At 32.6% G+C, this 20,895-nt stretch overlaps 1 protein-coding gene across 1 annotated transcript; it reads left to right on the plus strand.

Annotated features, from left to right (window-relative positions):
• Positions 1–13,929: 13,929 nt before the first annotated feature.
• On the plus strand, positions 13,930–18,527 carry LOC143349656 (uncharacterized). Its single transcript, XM_076781065.1, has 4 exons — positions 13,930–14,055; positions 14,199–14,434; positions 17,707–17,779; positions 17,866–18,527. Exons 1-4 carry the CDS (start codon positions 13,930–13,932, stop codon positions 18,184–18,186), a joined length of 756 nt encoding a protein of 251 aa, XP_076637180.1. The 3' UTR covers positions 18,187–18,527.
• Positions 18,528–20,895: the final 2,368 nt, after the last annotated feature.

The raw sequence follows: 20,895 nt of genomic DNA on the forward strand, positions 1-20,895 counted from the left end.
TTAATGCGCTGAGTGTGCGATATTCCATCGAATACTGTAGAGAATACCGATTTCGTACGAGCACGGATTTACAATCAAAGTTCGGAGCTGTTCTCGATTAAATTACTAAGAAGTATCGCGTGTAATTCAACAAGTTGAGGAAGCATATCATAATCCGTGATTATTTAAGAGTTTGATCAATTTCGCAACTCTACGATAAACACGCGTGCCGTGTATTTGAAAACTTCCATTCGATTATTGTAATTATTTTAAATTTTCATCAGTCGATATCAAGTACTTCAAACCCATTAAAAAATTCCAAAACTTCTTTGGGTTGGAACAATCAACGCGTTCAAACCTTGGAGTACCTTGAATTCGAGTGTGCAGTTTAACCCTCGGCTGATATGTTGACAAATTGATCGCGCGATTGGTATCGTTGGATCATTTCCGACCACTTGGTGTTTTCTAGGGAATTGTATGCGGTACATACAGGGTATTCGGCCAACCCTGGGAAAAATTTTAATGGGAGATTCTAGGAGCCAAAATAAGACGAAAATCAAGAATAGCAATTTGTTGATTGAGGCTTCGTTAAACAGTTATTAACGTTTGAAGTTCCGTTTGTAGAACGGTAATCTGGGAACAGCTGCGCACGCGTGACAGTGGTTCTCACTCAGAAAACTGCAAGGCTGGCGACGAGTCAGTGAGTAGTGTCTCTCATGCTGAGTGAGAACCATTATCGCGCGCACGCAGCTGTACGCAAGTTGCCTATTTACAGGCGCAACTTTAAACGTTAATAACTTTTTAACGAAGCCTCCATCAACAAATTGGTATTCTTGATTTTCATCTTATTTTGGCCTCTAGAATCTCGCATTAAAATTTTTCTCAGGGGTGACCAAATACCTTGTATAAAAAGAAAATAATAGATTTTTTCAAAACCATTAATAAAAATACAGCACATTTGGAATACAGAAGTATCTAAAAAATTATTAATGCTATCTAATTTATAACATCGTAAATGATAGGGTCAAATGAAATGTCAAGTAATAACAATAGAGGAGGAACCGTAATTTTGAAATTCCTGACTCAATTTTTAAAATAAAAAAATATCAATTTGTATGAATTTTTCAACAAATATTTAATCGTTGCAATCATGATTAATATTGATACTTCAAAGTAAATCGTTTAATCTAATTATTTGCATATTAATTTTATGGTTTCGTGCCAATTTTGCAACCGTTTCGAAAATAAAAAATTTGATGTGAAATTTTAGAAATTTTAAATTTGGTATACCGAATATGAGTATAATTAAGAATTTTTCATAGTATAGCGATACTTTCTTAGAATGTAAACTGCACTGAAGACAAAAGAAAAGAAAAATGTGCTGGTTATGAGTCCAAAAGTTACATCTGTAACTATTGCATGTAAATTTTAAGATTTAAAATTGATATTTACATAAGACGATGAGATCGTAAGAGAATATAATTTTACTATCTGCAATCGTTACTTTATCTCGTCCTTCGATTAGACCAAAGTTTCAGATACTTTTTTCTTTCTCATTATTACTGATAGTTTGCAGTATAGAAATTTATTAGTTTCAATATAATATTATGCAGTGTTATTTGTTTTTCATCCATCTTGAAAGTATATTCCAATTATGCTATACTTCCTTTATTATTAACACATTGACACCAAATGACGCATATACGCATCAGATTTTTCACTCCCGTGTCTTGAAATAAATCGATGAAACGCTAATAATGGTTCAATTTCTCTTTAGAGACTTCATAACAGATGACTTACGAGTTACAATATTTTATAATACATTTGCAACTGTTTTATCGACGCTGTAACTGTGTTAACATATTACCGACGGGAAACGAGAATTCTCATTTCATTGAAATATACGTTACCGACGGGAAACGAGAATTCACGTTTTATTGAAATATACGTTACCGACGGGAAACGAGAATTCACGTTTTATTGAAATATACGTTACCGACGGAAAACGATTATTCTCGTTTTACGACAAGTGTGTGTTTTCTTAGTAATTTCTCCGATAAGGGTATTATTTATAACAGTGATGCATTTTTACATTTGAGCCGTTTATTTTGAAAGTGGCGTAAGTCCATTTATGTTCGAATCGAGATATTGAAGGATTTGCGTTGGATTAAATTTAAAAATATGGGTAACAAATGTCATAGTAGAATAATGTTTTCGGGTTTCTAAGAGTATCAAATTTATTATCTCAATTAGCATAATTAACATTATTTAAGAAATAATATGTTTTTGATGGCTATGATTGGACTTAATATATTAGTAACAAGTTGTTTCAGAATGAAACGATCATGTAAAAATGTAACTATTAAGGTAGTTAATTTTTTTAGATTTTTTTAAAAAATGGACTTACGCCACTTTCAAAATAAACGTCTCATTTATTCTATGCATTGTTGATTTGTGCATTAGTGTTTTTCTGACAGTTGAATACATCACAGTAGTTAATTCAAAAGCTTATTTTTGGTCTAAATACATCAGTATAGGAAAGTTTTAATAAAAATGCTCCGTCGTTAATATGTTAACATTAGAGCGAGAAGAAACAAGTCCGACGTATTTAATTTGATGATCATAATTCCATCCTTAGAGAAACTTTGAAATGGCCTAAACGAGTATTTTTATATCTTCTTCACTGTACTCTAGTCAACTCATTCTGCAATTTTTGCAAACTTAATCCAGAGTCAAAAATGAAATTTGAAAGGGAATTTTCGAACATCAAATTCTGATCTATCAACTTCTAAACGAGTCTTCCACTTCGATCTGCTGTAAAATCTTACCAGAACTATGAAACAACATAAATTGGTAAAATTTTTTAGTCAGAATAGGAGTATCGGAAGAAAATGTTTGTAGTTTGTTAGAACAAAATACGTTGTGAAAATTCTTACATGTGTAAATCCTGTGAGGTTCCCTTATATCTTGGCAATTGTTTCGAAGCATATCACACGAAAAAAGATACTAACGTCGATAATACGATACAATGAGTAAAATGCTAAATGTTAAACTTTACAAATTAAAAAGTTGAGAACCACTAACAATCGCATGTTAGAAAGCGTAAATTATTATGCAGAAAAATGATACTTTCAAAATTAATAGTATATCCTAGTTGATGACTTACGATAACAAAAACTAGTGAATTTTATTAAGAAAACAACCTTAAGAAATAACTAATTTATATATTTTTAGAACCGTATGATTTATTTTATGATTGTAATTTTATAACTACTATTCCAATTAATTTTTATTCGTATTCTGCATTGCACGTTTGAATTAAAATATTCGTGATGAATTGATGAAATTTAAGATAATAAATACATTCTTTGTATGCCTTTCCTCTGTCAATTGCTTTGAAGTAGCAAATAATGGAGACAAGTGTATGTTACAAAATAATTTTAGTCTCCCACTTCTTGGTGAAAAAAATAAAGTATGAAACTTCTCTTCAGGATCCATTGAAATTGTATAAAACATTCTATACAGGGTGTTCAGTCACTCCTGAGAAAAATTTTAATAGGGGATTCTAGAGGTCAAAATAAGACGAAAAATCAAAAATGCCAATTTGTTGATGGAGGCTTCGTTAAAAAGTTATTAACAATTAAATTCGACAATTTCAAATCGTCCTGGAAAAATTATTTTCGGTTGCAGAGGTCAATTACAATTATTTTTTGTGAATACACATATCTTCGAAATCCCATTCACTTTCGAGAAAAAAAATCGGGAAGGTTTTGAAATTTTTCGGTGAAAAAAATTTTGTTCAAATCGTTCTAAAAAAAATATTTTCGGTTGCAGGGATCAATTACAATCATTTTTTGTCATTACATATACCCCCGAAATCCTACGCTCTTTCGAGAAAAAAATTCAAGAAGGTGTGAAATTTTTCGACGAAATTAAAATATTTCAAATCGTTCTGAAAAAAATATTGTTAGCTGTGGAGGTCAATTGCAATCATTTTTGGTGAATAGACGTACCCCCGAAATCCTACCCACTTTCTAGAAAAAAATTCGAGAAGGTGTGAAATTTTTTGACGAAATTAAAATATTTCAAATCGTTCTGAAAAAAATATTGTCAGCTGTGGGGGTCAATTACAATAATTTTTGGTGAATAGACATACCCCCGAAATCTTGCCCACTTTCGAGAAAAAAATTCAAGAAGGTGTGAAATTTTTCGACGAAATTAAAATTTTTCAAATCGTTCTAAAAAAAATATTTTCGGTTGCAGGGATCAATTACAATCATTTTTTGTCATTACATATACCCCCGAAATCCTACGCTCTTTCGAGAAAAAAATTCAAGAAGGTGTGAAATTTTTCGACGAAATTAAAATATTTCAAATCGTTCTAAAAAAATTATTTTTGGTTGCGTGGGTCAATTACAATCATTTTTGGTGAATTGACATATCCCCGAAATCCTGCGCATTTTCGAGCAAAAAATTAAGTACGGGCGGAACTTTAAACGTTAATAACTTTGTAACAAAGCCTCCATCAACAAATTGGTATTCTTGATTTTCAACTTATTTTGGCCTCTAGAATCTCCCATTAAAATTTTTCCCAGGGGTGGTCGAACACTCTGTATAGTGCTTTGTGAATCCACTCCATTTTTAACCAGTTAATTATTGTCCACTATTTATTGCTTTTTTAATATAATGTTATTTCTTCTGCTATCGCATGCAAGGGAAAAAGTGACTTACGCCACTGAAAATAAACATGAAGATGCAGCAGATAATAAAAATGGCAATTTCAGAAATTCTTCCATAGTAATGAAATATAGTTGATACGACACAATTTTAAATGAAAATATCTATTTAGTTTCATGACATAGGTCATTTTCATAATAACCGTTTCGTATGAAAACGACAAAATGGGTTAAAAACTAAGCTTTTATTAATAGAATAAACTATACTAGGCTCGAGTAAAAAATCTGTCATGGCGACGGCAATGATAAAGAAAGCAAACGTCAACATATCTTCGATAATTATCGTTCAAGATTTGAATCAAACTTAATATCTCCATGCAATTCTAGAAATTGTAGACTATGTTGAGATAATAGGGAAATGGAAGGAAAATGGAAACTATAAAACAGTTGTGGATCACCTGTGATCCAACGATACCAACCGAGGGTCGAGCTACTGAGAAAATAAGAACCGTTAGATGAGAAATTACAAGATAACGAACGGTCAATAAATTATTGATAATCGATCACTGTAATACAAAGTACGACCCTGTTCCTTAAATCTTTCTACTCTAACTTTTAATCGAGTTCTGAATCCCGGTGCTGGCGTCTGTGACTCGCGTTGATCGATCAATCGGTACATCGACTTAACGTAATTCATGCCAGCTACCCTGTACCTATGGTGGGACCAAATCAAAAGAAAAGCTTTTATTTCACGTTCACCATCGCGCTTACGTCCTACGTATTGTCGCGTATAAGAACCTTCCCTCGTTCTGTTCGCTCAATTGCTCGGAATTAGTGGCGGGGATTCCTGTTGAAACGTGAAATGTTCTGTAACACGATCATCGCGAATTATCACTGCTAAGGAACACGTCGCTATAGTACCACGAACTTTTGCTAACCAAAACGTTCGATGCTTAATACGATGAACTTACATTATGATTTTTAAAATATATTTATTACAATGAAAGTACGCAGCGACGGATACAAGAGTGTAGCTACGGGCGCCATTGAATTTAATATCTGAATTTTAATCGCTTCGTTGACAACTGTCGAACAATCATCAAAATTTTAATATTTCTATTTTATTTGTAACGTTTGGCGATACATTATACAGGTGGTTCGGCCACTTCTGGGAAAAATTTTAATGGAAAATTCTAGAGGCCAAAATAAGACGAAAATCAAGAATAGCAATTTTTTGATTGAGGCTTCGTTAAAAAGTTATTAAAGTTTAAAGTTCCGCCTGTGCAACGGCAACTTAAGAACAGCTGCGTACGCGCGATAGTGGATCTCTAAACGTTAATAACTTTTTAAAGAAGCCTCAATCAACAAATTGGTATTCTTGATTTTCATCTTATTTTGGTCTCTAGAATCTCTCATTAAAATTTTTCAGTGGACTCCATTAACAGTGGTCCATTAACAGTGGAGTTATATTCTGATTTTCAAAATACGTTTATTACAATAAAAGTACGCAGCAACGGATACGAGAGTGTAGCTACAGGCGCCATTGAATTTAATGTCTGAATTTTAATCGCTCGGTTGACAAGTGTCGAAAAATCGTCAAAACTTTAATATTTCTATTTTTATTTGTAATGTTTAGCGATACATTATATGTGCTTTGAGACTGTTTTACCGCAGTGTAGATTCTGATTTTCAAAATATGTTTATTATAGTGAAAATATGCAGCGATAAATACGAGAGAGTAGCTACGGGCGCCACTGAATTTAATGTCTGAATTTTAATCGCTTCGTTGACAACTGTCGAACAATCGTCAAAATTTTAATATTTCTATTTTATTTGTAACGTTTGGCGATACATTATACAGGTGGTTCGGCCACTTCTGGGAAAAATTTTAATGGAAAATTCTAGAGGCCAAAATAAGACGAAAATCAAGAATAGCAATTTTTTGATTGAGGCTTCGTTAAAAAGTTATTAAAGTTTAAAGTTCCGCCTGTGCAACGGCAACTTGAGAACAGCTGCGTACGCGCGATAGTGGATCTCTAAACGTTAATAACTTTTTAAAGAAGCCTCAATCAACAAATTGGTATTCTTGATTTTCGTCTTATTTTGGTGTTTAGAATCTCCCATTAAAATTTTTCCCAGGGGTGTATGTGTTTTGAGATTGTTTTACCGCAGTGAAGTTTCTGATTTAAAAAATACGTTTATTACAATGAAAATATGCAGCGACGAATACGAGAGAGTAGCTACAGTCGCCATTGAATTTAATGTCTGAATTTTAATCGCTCGGTTGACAAGTGTCGAAAAATCGTCAAAACTTTAATATTTCTATTTTTATTTGTAATGTTTAGCGATACATTATATGTGTTTTGATATTGTTTTACCGCAGTGAAGTTGCATTGTGATTTTCAAAATATTTTTATTACGAAGAATGGCAGAATGGAATGTTAAATAAGAAACATACAGGGTGAGTCTCTTAACATGACGACTCCAAATAATTCATAAATTATTGTTGTACAGAAAAATGTTTCAGATAAAAGTTGTATGGTTTTTATGGTTTTGTATGTTTATTGTAATTCGTCTTATGGTATTTTGTTTTCTTATCAAGATATCAAGGTCACTTTCAGTTTTTTGAATAGAATTGTTAATATTTCTTCTTAGATTTAGATGATGCATTAAATTCTACATAAGAAACTATTAAATAAGGTCTAAAATAAGCTAATTAAATATAATTTTTTATGTTAAATAATTAATTATAAATATTTAATTAGATATGAAAAGTTATTCGATTTTATTGATATCTAGTTTTTTTTTTAAATGGATTTAATTCATATAATAATTCATTTTATAATAAAATAAATTTTATTAAATATTAAAAAATTATTAATTACTGAGATGCTAGAGATACAGTTTCATCGTACGCATCATAAATAATTATCATATTAAATTCTTCAAGAAAATTCTAGCAATTTTTTTATAGTAAAAATATATTGAAAATCGTAAATAGAAGTATTTAAAAAATCATAATATTACAGTATTTTTAAAGTATAATTTAATTTCGTTGTAATAAATGCATTTTGAAAATAACAAATTCATTATTTCAAGCTTTAAACTATCCGTACGCATTCTAATATTTTCGTGATTTTATTTTCACTGTTGTAAATGTATTTAAAAAATAATAACGTCAGATCTTTAAACTAAGAGTATTTCGAAACTTTTAGCAATTTTGTTATAGTAAAAATATATTCAAAGTCATAAATACAAGTATTTTGAAAATGATAATAAGGCTTTATTGCAATACAAATATTTAATAAATTATACAGCTCCATTCTAATGTATTTTTAAAATATAATTTAATTTCGTTGTAATAAATGCATTTTGAAGATGATAAATTCATTATTTCAAGTTTTAAACTAACCGAGCGCTTTCAAATACTTTCGTAAATTTAATTTCACTGTAGTAAATGTATTTCAAAAATAATATAACATCAGTTCTTTGAACTAAGAGTATTTCGAAAATTCTAGCAATTTTGTTATAGTAAAAATATAGCGTCGTAAATACAAGTACTTTGAAAATTATAATATTATAGTATTTTTTAAATATAATTGAATTTCATTGTAATAAATGCATTTTGAAAATGATAAATTCATTATTTCAAGCATTAAATTGTTCAGACACATTCGAATACTTTCATGATTTTATTTTCACTGTTGTAAATGTATTTAAAAAATAATATGACGTCAGTTCTTTGAACTAAGAGTATTTCGAAACTTTTAGCAATTTTGTTATAGTAAAAATATATTGAAAGTCGTAAATACAAGTATTTCAAAAATTATAATAAAGCTTTATTATAATAAAAATATTTTATAAATCATACTAATGCATTTCTAATGCATTTTGAAAATGATAATTTCATTATTTCAAGCATTAAACTGTTCAAACACATTCGAATACTTTCGTGAACTACTGTAGGTTCCGTTCAATAAAAATTACTCCGAAAACAAAATGGAGTGTCCATAAGGTTTAACTGGATTCGATCATTTTGCCAAATGGTTACAGATATTGACAACGGTGAAGCGATTAAAAGCATACGAGCATCCGATAAGCGTCGAAAAGCAAATTTATTAAATAAAATACTACATGAAATCGAATTAATGGTACTCGTGAAGAACATTTCGCTGTTCAACATGAAGAAATGGACTTCCTCTCGAGCAGATGGTTTGAACACAGCTCGGTCGCGAGCATTGTTCACAATTCGAGATGGAACAAAAACGTTAAAAGTTTATAATTAATATCGACCGTAGGAACACTTTCGACGGCAACGTTCGTTCTCTCTTTTTTTGGACGAACGTCGTCCGGGATAAAATGATGTAAATGCTGTGATTTGTTTTAAACTTAAACGATGTAGTTATAGAGGAACACGGCGATTGAAGCGCCACTAATCATCGCGACGTCGGTGAAGACGAAGTTGTGATAGAAAACTTGCGCGAGAAATTTTAACGATACGTGTAATTGTTTGTTTGAAGCGATCTACCATTGGTTGTTTTAGCTTTTGGACCGAGAACATTAATAAAAATCGTTTTGTCGCAACTCGTAGTTCGGAAGTTGTTCGCTCTTAGGTTAGGGTCGCACGAGCGTCGAAACGACGTGCGTTTTTATGTTTTTCCTCGTCTTACGATTGAAAACAACCAAGGACAGACATAGTAACGCTGGTCTTGTCTGTCTTCGTTGCTCTAAATTGCAAAACAAGGAAGAATACAGAAACGCACGTCGTTTCGACGCTCGTGTGACCCTAACCTTAAAGTCACGCAACCAATTTCTCGTTTCACCAGCGAACAAACGAACGGATCGAACTTAATCAAGACCAAACGTTAACCTCGATTGCCCAAAAGTTAAAACGACCCTACCGAACAGGAACATTTCGTCGTTAAAATGCATGGCAGCGTTCTCCTGATTGTACCATACCGAATCTTATGGCGAAATTTTACCGATGCGTTGATTACTTGAAATTTTAATAATTTTGTTACTTTATCGAACTGTCTCGTCGGTAATGCAGACTGTAACATAGAACAGGACGTTTAACGATTAAAGGAAAATAACGTAAGTAACTCGCGTTCCGTTATTGGCGACGGTATTAACGAGCGCGGGCGACTGCGTGAAATATCGACCGACAAAAGTGAAAACAAAACGATCGTGAACGATTGCAACAGCGAAACTTTAACGTATATAACTCGTAACAACTTTCTGTCTAATTATTAGCAACTTATTAACTCTAATCGCTAGGTGACGTGCTAAGGAACTGAAGTGTATAAAAAAAAAAAGGATAACGATTATGAGACAAAAGAAAAAAAAATGAAATTGTACATCTCTTAGTCCTACAAGTGCCAAGTTGATGTAAAAGTCCTTATAAAGGCTCGTGTTATTGTATCAAATTCCAACGCAAAAAAAAAAAGAAAAAAAAAAAATAAAGAAGTATATTTCGCGCGAGTTCGACTGTATCAGTCTCGAATTGCGAATGAAAAAGCCGGGAACTGATAGAGTCGAATGAAACAGTGCAACCTAACGATCAAACATGTATTCATTCGTATGGGCGTGTACATTGACGTAATATCGGTATCATTGAGCTTAAATAAATTCACTTTCGAATTTAAACTCGTCGTTGATTTGAGGAGGCCCTTCGACGGAATTTAACGAAAAGTAATACATGTCCAAACGAGAATCGCGTTTGAGTCCAATCGAGTGAAACGAGCGTAAGCAGCATAAACGAGAAATAAACGGATATCTATGCGACAGTGAAAAGAAAATGAAAAAGGTCAAAGATACAGCAATTCCCGGTTTCGAGTGACAATATTTACAGTATAGATTCAAGTAAAGAAATTGTTGGGATTTAATAATTACTACACGATACATAGATGAACAATAAATGAACACGCGCACAGCGCGTTGCATCACTCGATGTCTCTCACGAACAATGAGAACTCACGCGCACACGTTACTGCGATTATTGAAATTTTCATACTGACAAAAAATGACGAGCATTTTATTCCAAATCCATTGGTATGTAACATTTTAAAATTGCCCCTTATAGTTTTGCAGATTTTGATGATTTACATTTTGCGCGTACATCCACTATGGTAGTAGCCGTTCTAACTTTGATTTTAATGAAGCACTGTAGGCCTGCACTAAATTGTACAGAAACAAGTAACAAGTAACAATAACAGTAACAAGTTTCTTAACAACAATGAAAAGATTAATTGTTTTTATTACCCACCTATGACATCGTGGCAAAGGTGGAGCGATTTATAAATTATAAATACATACAGTGTGTATAGCAATTACTCTATGTAGTTTCGATAATAGTGGTAGTCGTTGAAAATATGTTTGAAACATAAAGATTTCTTACACCATGCGCATTTAATTATTGTCACGTCACCACAAATATGGCATCTTGGTTCATTTTCAACAGAATAGCAGTACTCAACAGGATTCTGGAATGCATTTGGTTTTTCATTTATACAGGGTATTCGGCCACCCCTACGAAAAATTTTAATGGGAGATTCTGGAGGCCAAAATAAGACGGAAATCAAGAATACTAATTTGTTGATGGAGGCTTCGTTAAAAAGTTAACAAAATCAAATTAAGAAATTTCAAATCATACTAAAAAAATTATATGTAGTTACAGAGGTCAATTACAAGCATTTTTCGTGGATAGACATACCCCTGAAATCCTACCCACTTTCGTGAAAAAAATTTGAAAAGGTGTGAAATTTTTCAACAAAATTAAAAAATTTCATATTATTCTAAAAAAATTATTTTTGACTGCAGGAATCAATTATAATCATTTTTGGTGGATAGACATACCCCGAAATTCTACGCACTTTCAAGAAAAAAATTCTTTACCGAAAATCTAATGTGAGGCCAGAAATGCTTCCCTGAAATTTCATGCATCTCTTTAAAACATCATAACTTCTGAACGGATTGAAGGATTTTAATGTTTAAAAAAGCAATCAACGCGTATTTTAGTAGAGAATATGTAGAAATTCTAAAAATATTGGAAAAGTTGCTCCTTGATCCCGTAAAATGTGAAAACCCACATAAAAGTGGTCCAATTTTCAAACGGCCATAACTCCTATAGTAGTAAAAGTATCTCATTGAAATTTTTTTCTGAAGCAGTGCCCATGGGTACCTACAAAAAAGTATTAGACAATTTTTCTGTAGGGTGTCAAACAAAATTATTAAAAATTAAAAACGAATTTTTAAGAAATATCGACGAGGGGTAGGTGCCCAAATTTTTCAGCGAAAAAAAAAGATTTCAAATCGTTCTAAAAAAATTATTTTCGATTGCAAAGGTCGATTATAATCAGTTTTGATGAATAGATATACCCCCGAAGTCCTACCCAGTTACGAGAAAAAAATTCGAGAAGGTGTGAAATTTTCCGACAAAATTAAAAAATTTCAAATCGTTCTAAAAAAATTATTTTTGATTGCGGGGATCAATTATTATGATTTTTGGTCAATAGACATACCCTCGAAATCTTAACCATTTTCGAGAAAAAAATTCCTTACCGAAAGTATAATTTCAGGCCAGAAATGCTTCCCGTAAATTTCATACGAATCTTTAAAACACCATAACTTCTGAATAGATTGGTCGATTTTAATGTCAAAAAGCCAAACGCCGCGTATTTTCGAGTAGAATATGTAGCAATGATAAAAATATTCGAAAAGTTGTTCCTTAATCCCATAATGTTAGAAAAACCCCATAAAAATGGTCCAATTTTCAAACAGCCATAACTCCTACAATAGTGAATATATTTCAATGAAACTTTTTTCTGCAATAGAGCCCATGGGCACCTACAAAAAAGTATTAAACAATTTTTCTGTAGGGTGTCAAACAAAATTATTAAAAATTGAAAACGAATTTTTAAGAAAAATCGACAGGGGGTAGGTGCCCAAATTTTTCAGCAAAGAAAAAAGATTTCACATCGTTCTGGAAAAATTACTTTCGGTTGCGGGGGTCAATTACGATAATTTCTGGTGAATAGACCTACTCGCGAAATCCTTCCCACTTTCTAAACAAAAATGCAGTACGGGCGAAGCTTTAAACATTAATAACTTTGTGACGAAGCCTCCATCAACAAATTAGTATTCTTGATTTCCGTCTTATTTTGGCCTCTAGAATCTCCCATTAAAATTTTTCGCAGGGGTGGCCGAGTACCGTGTATAGATGAAAAAACAAATGCATTCCAGAATCCTGTTGAGTACTGCTATTCTGTTGAAAATGAACCAAGATGCCATATTTGTGATGACGTGGCAATAATTAAATGCGCATGCTATAAGAAATCTTTATGTTTCAAACATTTTTTCGACGAGTACCACTATTATCGAAACTACATAGAGTAATTGCTATACACACTGTATGTATTTATAATTTACAAATCGCTCCACCTTTGCCACGATGTCATTGATGGGTAATAAAAACAATTAATCTTTTCATTGCTGTTAAGAAACTTGTCACTGTTATTGTTACTTGTTACTTGTTACTGTATAATTTAGTGCAGGCCTACAGTGCTTCATTAAAATCAAAGTTAGAACGGCTACTACCATAGTGGATGTGCACGCAAGATGTAAATCATAAAAATCTGCAAAACTATAAGAGGCAATTTTAAAATGTTATATACCAATGGATTTGGAATAAAATGCTCGTCATTTTTCGTCATTATGAAAATTTCAATAAACCGAAAAATTAAGTTAATAAATTTTATTTTGTCATAAAGAAATTATATTTTGATAAATTTTTTAACACCATGTTATTGTACATAGGAAACCAGTAACCTCGCCCATTAACAATTTTTTCGCATGTCTTTCCGTTTTCGAGATAGTCGTTTCGAGCCAAAACTTCAAGGGGTGGTTTCACCCCTTAAACTCGAGTTACCGCAGCTAAAAAAAAATACGTGCCGATTATTTTTGGTTGCTTCGTAAGTGTAGGAAGTTTCATCAAAATCGAAGCCGGACCGTTCGCGAAGGTTCCTTGTGAGTCTTGTCCTATCGTACTCTGTCCCTATACGTTTTTTTCGCGTCCTTTATCACGCGATGGAATTGTAGTTGTGAGCAGCCCAGCCAATAACGATAATGCGTGTGAGAACGGGCGTCGCTATTACGCTACGGCCAATCAGCGTGCCTTGCCAATAAGTCATCACTGGACAGTACCTATCTTAAGATATCTATTGCTACCAATATTATTATTACTACTTGTTGAGAGTTAGGGCATAAAAGGGGTAGAATGCCACAAACCGGTTTGCACAAAAAACAGATCTTTATTGCATCAGCCAAAAAACAAAAAAAGAAGGAAACCACACCTTGGTGGTCGAAAAAAACAAAAACCTCTTCAGACGAGCGCGCTCTGCCGGCATGTCGACCCAACCAAACTTTTCTTTTTAATGCTTAAATACAGCACTACTATTACTATTATTATTATATATACTATTGCTAGCCAGTTTTAGGCGAATTGGTTGTTTCGATCGTGTCACTCGAAAGGGGGAATTATTGTAGCGTAAAAGACTGTGTTACTTTCTTCAGCTACACCCGAAGACCTACCTCTCCGCTCCTGTGATCATTCCTTTCCCGCCGAGATCCTGCGGAATTCTAGGAGCCTCGACTGCCATTCACAGGATCGCGGAGAACGGAGAGTTCCTGTCCCGAATCATACCCGACGAGTGCTGTTGGTTCACTGCTCAATCAAGATGCGGAGTATCGAGGATCACGGACAACCTTGTGGTGAGAGACACGTAGAAATTGAAATTTACAGAAATATCAACTCAAACAGAAGGCACGTGAATGGTTAACACTAGATTTACGGAACCTATAAATTTCACGGATTTCAGATTTCATTCTTGACACATTGACCGCTCGAATAGTTTTGGCAAGCAACGTGTAGTAACATCCTTAAATTTGAACATTCAAAAGGCATACAAATTACTTGGAATAATAAAGCAATGATGTACTCGGTACTTTTTAAAAATGTGGTAACGTTTAAAACAAACGAGCTTGTGCAACGATACACCAGAACATTCGCCAACGTATCTGATACATTAATACACTTTGTTAAACGTACTATGACTAGATTAATTTAGGGATATAATAATATCACTAACGTTATCTTCGAAGTCGCTATCAGGGTTAATTTAAACGAAATCTTTCGATGAGTATTGGCAATCGGCGTTTCGAGCTTACAATTTTTCTTATCGAATACTTGAAACGAATGTACCCTTATTGCCAATAAATTTTTTAATTATGCGTTCTTAGTGGACTGCGGATGTTTATGCATTTAGGGGAAATCTTAAATATCACAGAATGTACTCAATATGCAAAAATATAAGAAATACTTGAAGTAAGATATACAGGGTGTCCCGTAAATAGTGTAAGAGCCGGAAATGTGGGGTAGCTGAGACGATTCTGAACAACAATTTCCTTTGCAAAAATGTCGGATGGAGCTTCGTTTTTGAATTATTAACGAAAAACACTGACGAATCACGGCGCGCGCCTGCCGCGCGCTCAGGGCCGTCCGAACTAAGAGAGCCACCGTGTCGGGTAGGTAGCAAGATGTGCATCGGAGATACGTCGAGGAACGAATACAAATAATTAAAAATACTACCACTGCAACTGTTACCTCTGCGGATTGGATAAATCAGCCAGCTAAATCGAATTTATTAATTATTTGTATTCGCTGTTTCCAAGGAAGAAGGAATAAAATGTGGGAAGATACTCTCGGAATTTTTAGGAAATTAATTCTTCGCACCTGAGTAACGCTTCTCGCCAGTGTGTTAAAATTAAAATAAGAATTATTTTCAGAAAATTAAAATAAATACGGTAAGAACCATTTGTAATCGTTTGTTATTAAAAACTGTACTGGAAAAGCAGACTGGATTTGTGCATACCGAAACATTCCTCGAATGCAAAGGCTTTAATAGAGAAATAATTGAAATTCGACTTACCCATTTACTAGCAAGTTGCTCTGCTGCGCTGACAATAAGGCCCGGTTAGTGCACTCCTGTCGATCACGGAAAGGTCGAAGACCCCAATAAAAATCAGCTGATGGGACGGCCCGGTCACTGCACCCGCTTCTTACCCCGAAAATGTAAAAGTGAAAAGTGCTAGTGACCGTGCTGTGAAGTGTTTTCTGAGTAAGAAGCGAGTGCAGTGATCGGGCCGTCCCATCAGCTGATTTTTATTGGGGTCTTCGACCTTTCCATGATTGACAGGGGTGCACTAACCGGCCCTATTGCAACTTGCAAGTAAATGGGTAAGGCGAATTTCAATTAATTCTCTATTAATCCCTTGCATGCGAAGAATGTTTCGGTACGCACAAATCCAGCCTGCTTTTCCAGTACAGTTTTTAATAACAAACGATTACAAATGGTTCTTACCGTATTTATTTTAATTTTCTGAAAATAATTCTTATTTTAATTTTAACACACTCTGGCGAGAAGCGTCATTCAGGTGCGAAGAATTAATTTCCTAAAAATTCCGAGAGCATCTTCCCACATTTTATTCCTTCTTCCTTGGAAACAGCGAATACAAATAATTAATAAATTCGATTTAGCTGGCTGATTTATCCAATCCGCAGAGGTAACAGTTGCAGTGGTAGTATTTTTAATTATTTGTATTCGTTCCTCGACGTATCTCCGATGCACATCTTGCTACCTACCCGACACAGTGGCTCTCTTAGTTCGGACGGCCCTGAGCGCGCGGCAGGCGCGCGCCGTGATTCGTTAGTGTTTTTCGTTAATAATTCAAAAACGAAGCTCCATCCGACATTTTTGCAAAGGAAATTGTTGTTCAGAATCGTCTCAGCTACCCCACATTTCCGGCTCTTACACTATTTACGGGACACCCTGTATATTAATTTTATTAATAAAAATATAAATTTGCATAAAGATTCGTAGTCTAGTTATTAGAAATGCAATATAATGACAAGTACACCATCGAACTATCGAATATTTCTGTTTTTCATACTTTTGAACAAATGTTAAAGACATTTCTAGATATGATAAATAGGAAAAAAAAGAAACACGATTATTGATAATACTTGTAATTATTTTATTATTATATGATAACACAGTATCATTTTATAATGATTCAAAACTTCGGATCAAAACATTAAATACATGCTTGCATCAAAAATTGAACATTTTGAAAATAGAAAGTTATGAAAAGATGGAATTATGACTTTTCTAAACATGGTAAACAGGAAAAAACACAATTATTGATGATACTGGTAATTATTTAACTTACACGTATTTATTATTCACAGTATCATTTTATAATGATTCAAAACTTCGGATCAAAACGTTAAATATATGCGTGCATCAAACATTGACCATTTTGAAAATAGAAAGTTATGAAAAGATGAGATTATGACTTTTCCAAACATGGTAAACAGGAAAAAACACAATTATTGATGATGCTTGTAATTATTTAACTTACACATTTTATTTATTATTCACAGTATCATTTTATAATGATTCAAAATTTCGGATCAAAACGTTAAATATATGCGTGCATCAAACATTGACCATTTTGAAAATAGAAAGTTATGAAAAGATGGGATTATGACTTTTCTAAACATGGTAAACAGGAGAAAATGCAATTATTGATGATACTTGTAATTATTTTACTTACAATTTATTTATTATTCACATTATCATTTTATAATGATTCAAAACTTCGAATCAAAACGTTAAATACATGCTTCCATCAAAAATTGACCATTTTGAAAATAGAAAGTTATGAAAAGAGAGAATTATGACTTTTCTAAACATGGTAAACAGGAAAACACACAATTATTGATGATGCTGGTAATTATTTAGCTTACATATTTTATTTATTATTCACAGTATCAGTTTATAATGACCCAAAATCTCGAATCAAAACATTAAATACATGCTTGCATCAAAACTTGAACATTTTAAAAATAGAAAGTTATGGAAGGATTATGATTGTGAAAAGATTGTAAATCAAAATGATTAATACATTTTAATACCGTTTCTTACATTTGAAGGAAAGTACCATTTTTTACTGGTCATTACTTTTTGTCAAACCCAATAATATTAGACGTTAGTTTTAAAAATTTGGTAATGATTGATCTTCAAATTGATTCCCGCGTAGAATATTTTAAATAATGAATATACTAATGCCGTTTGCACGTAAAAATCTATAGAATTGCACTGCATTTTTGGACTGTTCTCATCATGCACGAGATAAAGAATGGTTCTGTCAGAACAACACGATGGTCCATCCGTCGGGGATGCAAGCTATACTGCGTCAAAAAGAGAATTGCAAATTTTCGAACGAGAGAAACGACGGAAGCTACATAGTAATTGGCACCACCAGCAACGGAAGCCTAAGTAATCTCGGCGATGCCACGGACGATGAATTTGATAACGAATGTAGAAATCAAATGACCCTGAAGATAGAAGAGAGCAACTCATCGAAACATTCTAATGTCCCTCTTGCAAGACCAGATGGAAATGTCCCATAAAACGATTTCGAATTATTAAAATAGTGTCAAAGTTGGACAAATGGATATGTCTTCTTTTTATTCGCATTAGTATTAGACATATCACATTTGAAAAGATATAAAGTTGTTATTTTTAATTTAAAAATCACGGATGCTATAAATAATATTCTAGTTTTCGATCACCAAGGTGTGTGAACCTTTTCAGAGTACAATAACAAAACGTTAAAATAACTGTGATATAAATGCTCATTAAAATTCATAATGAGAAAAGAAGAATCGTAAAACTAGCAAATCTCAACTTATAATTCAATTTACATCTGGCAATATCGAGTGACCTTGTAGCGAAATATGATGTAAACCAGGATAAAAACTAAACAGGTTCTTTGACAGTGAAACCATTCTATATTTAATTCCAATTTGACGTAACGAAAATCAACTTTCAGAATTAAAACATCGTAAAAACTTTAAAATCATGGTTTACCAAGCGATCACACACTTTAGTGACCGAAATTTAAAATAAATTATTAAACGTAGCATCTCTTTATATTCAAAGCAACTTTACATTTTGTATCTGTTTGTTATGAAATATTTCATTCTATAATTAAAATTTTATTTCAATTTAACGAGCAACGAATGAGTGATTTGCTCATTCGAAATTTGTATCCAAACAAGAATTTTGTCCACCTCTTGATAATGCGTTCCATGATACTTCTGGGATTGTATATAATTTTTAAACATAGACCAATTCTTCTTAACCGCAGTGCTGGTCAATTTTTTTTTTAGAGATTTAAAAATTTCTACCATATTTAGCCACTTATCAAAAATGTACCAGTTTATTTTTTTTAACAGTCTTCCAGCAAAGGTGGGTCAATTCTGACCCGTATCCTGTTTTTGTTGAAAAACAAAATTATTTTGATTAGAACATTCAGCATGGTACGTCGAGAAGGAATTAAGAAACTATTCCGTCGTTTTTTAAAAACTATTCCCGGTGTTATATGTGCACAAGTAATGGCGATAAACATAGTACAAAATATATTTGTAATTTATCAAAATCTGAGCGCAGAAATCTCGCAAATACAAAATACATATTGTAGTTGTGTATGTGCTGAATACGTTTTATAAGAAAATGTTATAGTTCTGTCGATAAATCACAAATGTCTAACAAACTAGTAAGCATGTGTTAGAAACAGAGACCAAAAATTATTAACATGAAGTTTTTCGTTATTTAAAGTTGGAGATAATAAACATAAAATCTAAAACAAATTTTTCAAAAAATTACACGACTAAAAAATATGGCTAAACTTTTTTTTCGGTTGCTTGTAATAATTATTGATAATAAAAATACTTTTTGGATTCCAATTCAACGAAACAAACTTTCAAAACAAATTTTTGAAAAAACATGGCTAAAAATTATTGATATCTAAACTTTTTGGTTACACAATAATTATTTATAACCAAAATGTTTTTTCGGATGCTTGTAATAATTATCGATAGAAGAAATATTTTTTCGATTCCGTTCGACCAAACACACTTTATTTCACGTCGTGGTTTGTATTTTATTATCACTAATAATACAATTTTTGGTTGAAATTACTGATAACGAATATCAATAACGTAAAAGAAATCATAGTAAGGAAAAATAGAATAGCATGGTTGGCATTCGTTCATAACTGAAAATATTTTAATTTAGAGAATTATTGTTATCCTATTTCTTCATTTTCGTTATAAAAATTAGAATTCTTGCTTAGAAATGAACTTGAAAAGATTAGGAATCCTCTTAAAGCAATGGTGGCTTTTGGTTGAAATTACTAATAACCAATATCAATGACAAATCATAATAAGAAAAAATAGAATAGCATGGTTGACATTAGTTCGTAACTGAAAATACTTTAATTTAGAAAATTATTGTTATCTTATTCCTTCATTTTTATTATAACGAATAAAATTCTTTATTAGTAACGAACTTGAAAAGATTAGGAATCCTCTTAAAGCAATGATGGCAAATCAAGAATTTGTTTGCGTGCAAAAATTCGAAAAATCGGACAACATACGTGTCACGAAGTGCCAATTTTCTTTATCAACTATTACATAAAATAAAAATTTTTTATACAATTGTTACACGTTCCATTCGTTTGCTATCATAGCTTTAAATAGTTCTGTGAGCTTAAAAACGTTAAGAACCTCTGGTATACGATATCGATCTACTTTGTACCGCAAACGATGAGCTCATGCTACGCTAATATTATATTTGCGAATGCGAAGTAAGAACTGCCGAAGTCTGTAATAAATAACAGATTTTTAGAGTATTATGGGCACACGTAGGTAGTAGGTGTATTATTAGAGAACTTGTATTCGCTTCTTGCATGTCTACTGTAATCCTTTCATTGGCGAAGTTATCATAGTTGTTCCATTACTAATAAACGTTTAATACATTGAGTAGTTCTAAGCAGAAAAAACAACAATGTTCCCTTGTACATGATTCTGTTTGAGTTTAATTTAAAATATATATGGTTTGTAAACAGAAGTTGGCGTATAATTTTCACTGCGAGCGGTAACTTCTTAAGGTGTGCACAGCAAATGCAGACGGGACAGTGGTAATGTATACGTATAGATTTGTGTCGGTTCTAACCACATTTAATTTTGTGGATTGTGGCGTATTTTTAGACATTTGTTTAAATTTGCTGTTGTAACGTTACATTGTCAGTCAGTCGCGAAATCCTAAATGAATTC

The sequence above is a fragment of the Colletes latitarsis genome, chromosome 14 (genome assembly GCF_051014445.1).
Source record: "Colletes latitarsis isolate SP2378_abdomen chromosome 14, iyColLati1, whole genome shotgun sequence".
Taxonomy (NCBI): Eukaryota; Metazoa; Arthropoda; class Insecta; order Hymenoptera; family Colletidae; genus Colletes; species Colletes latitarsis.

Coding starts and splice junctions, on each gene's coding strand:
- LOC143349656 (XM_076781065.1), top strand. CDS start 13,930: ATGCCACAAACCGGTTTGCACAAAAAACAGATCTTTATTGCATCAGCC. Junction 14,435..17,706: donor AACCTTGTGGTGAGAGACAC/GTAGAAATTGAA, acceptor TTACATTTGAAG/GAAAGTACCATTTTTTACTG. Junction 17,780..17,865: donor ACGTTAGTTTTAAAAATTTG/GTAATGATTGAT, acceptor AAAAATCTATAG/AATTGCACTGCATTTTTGGA.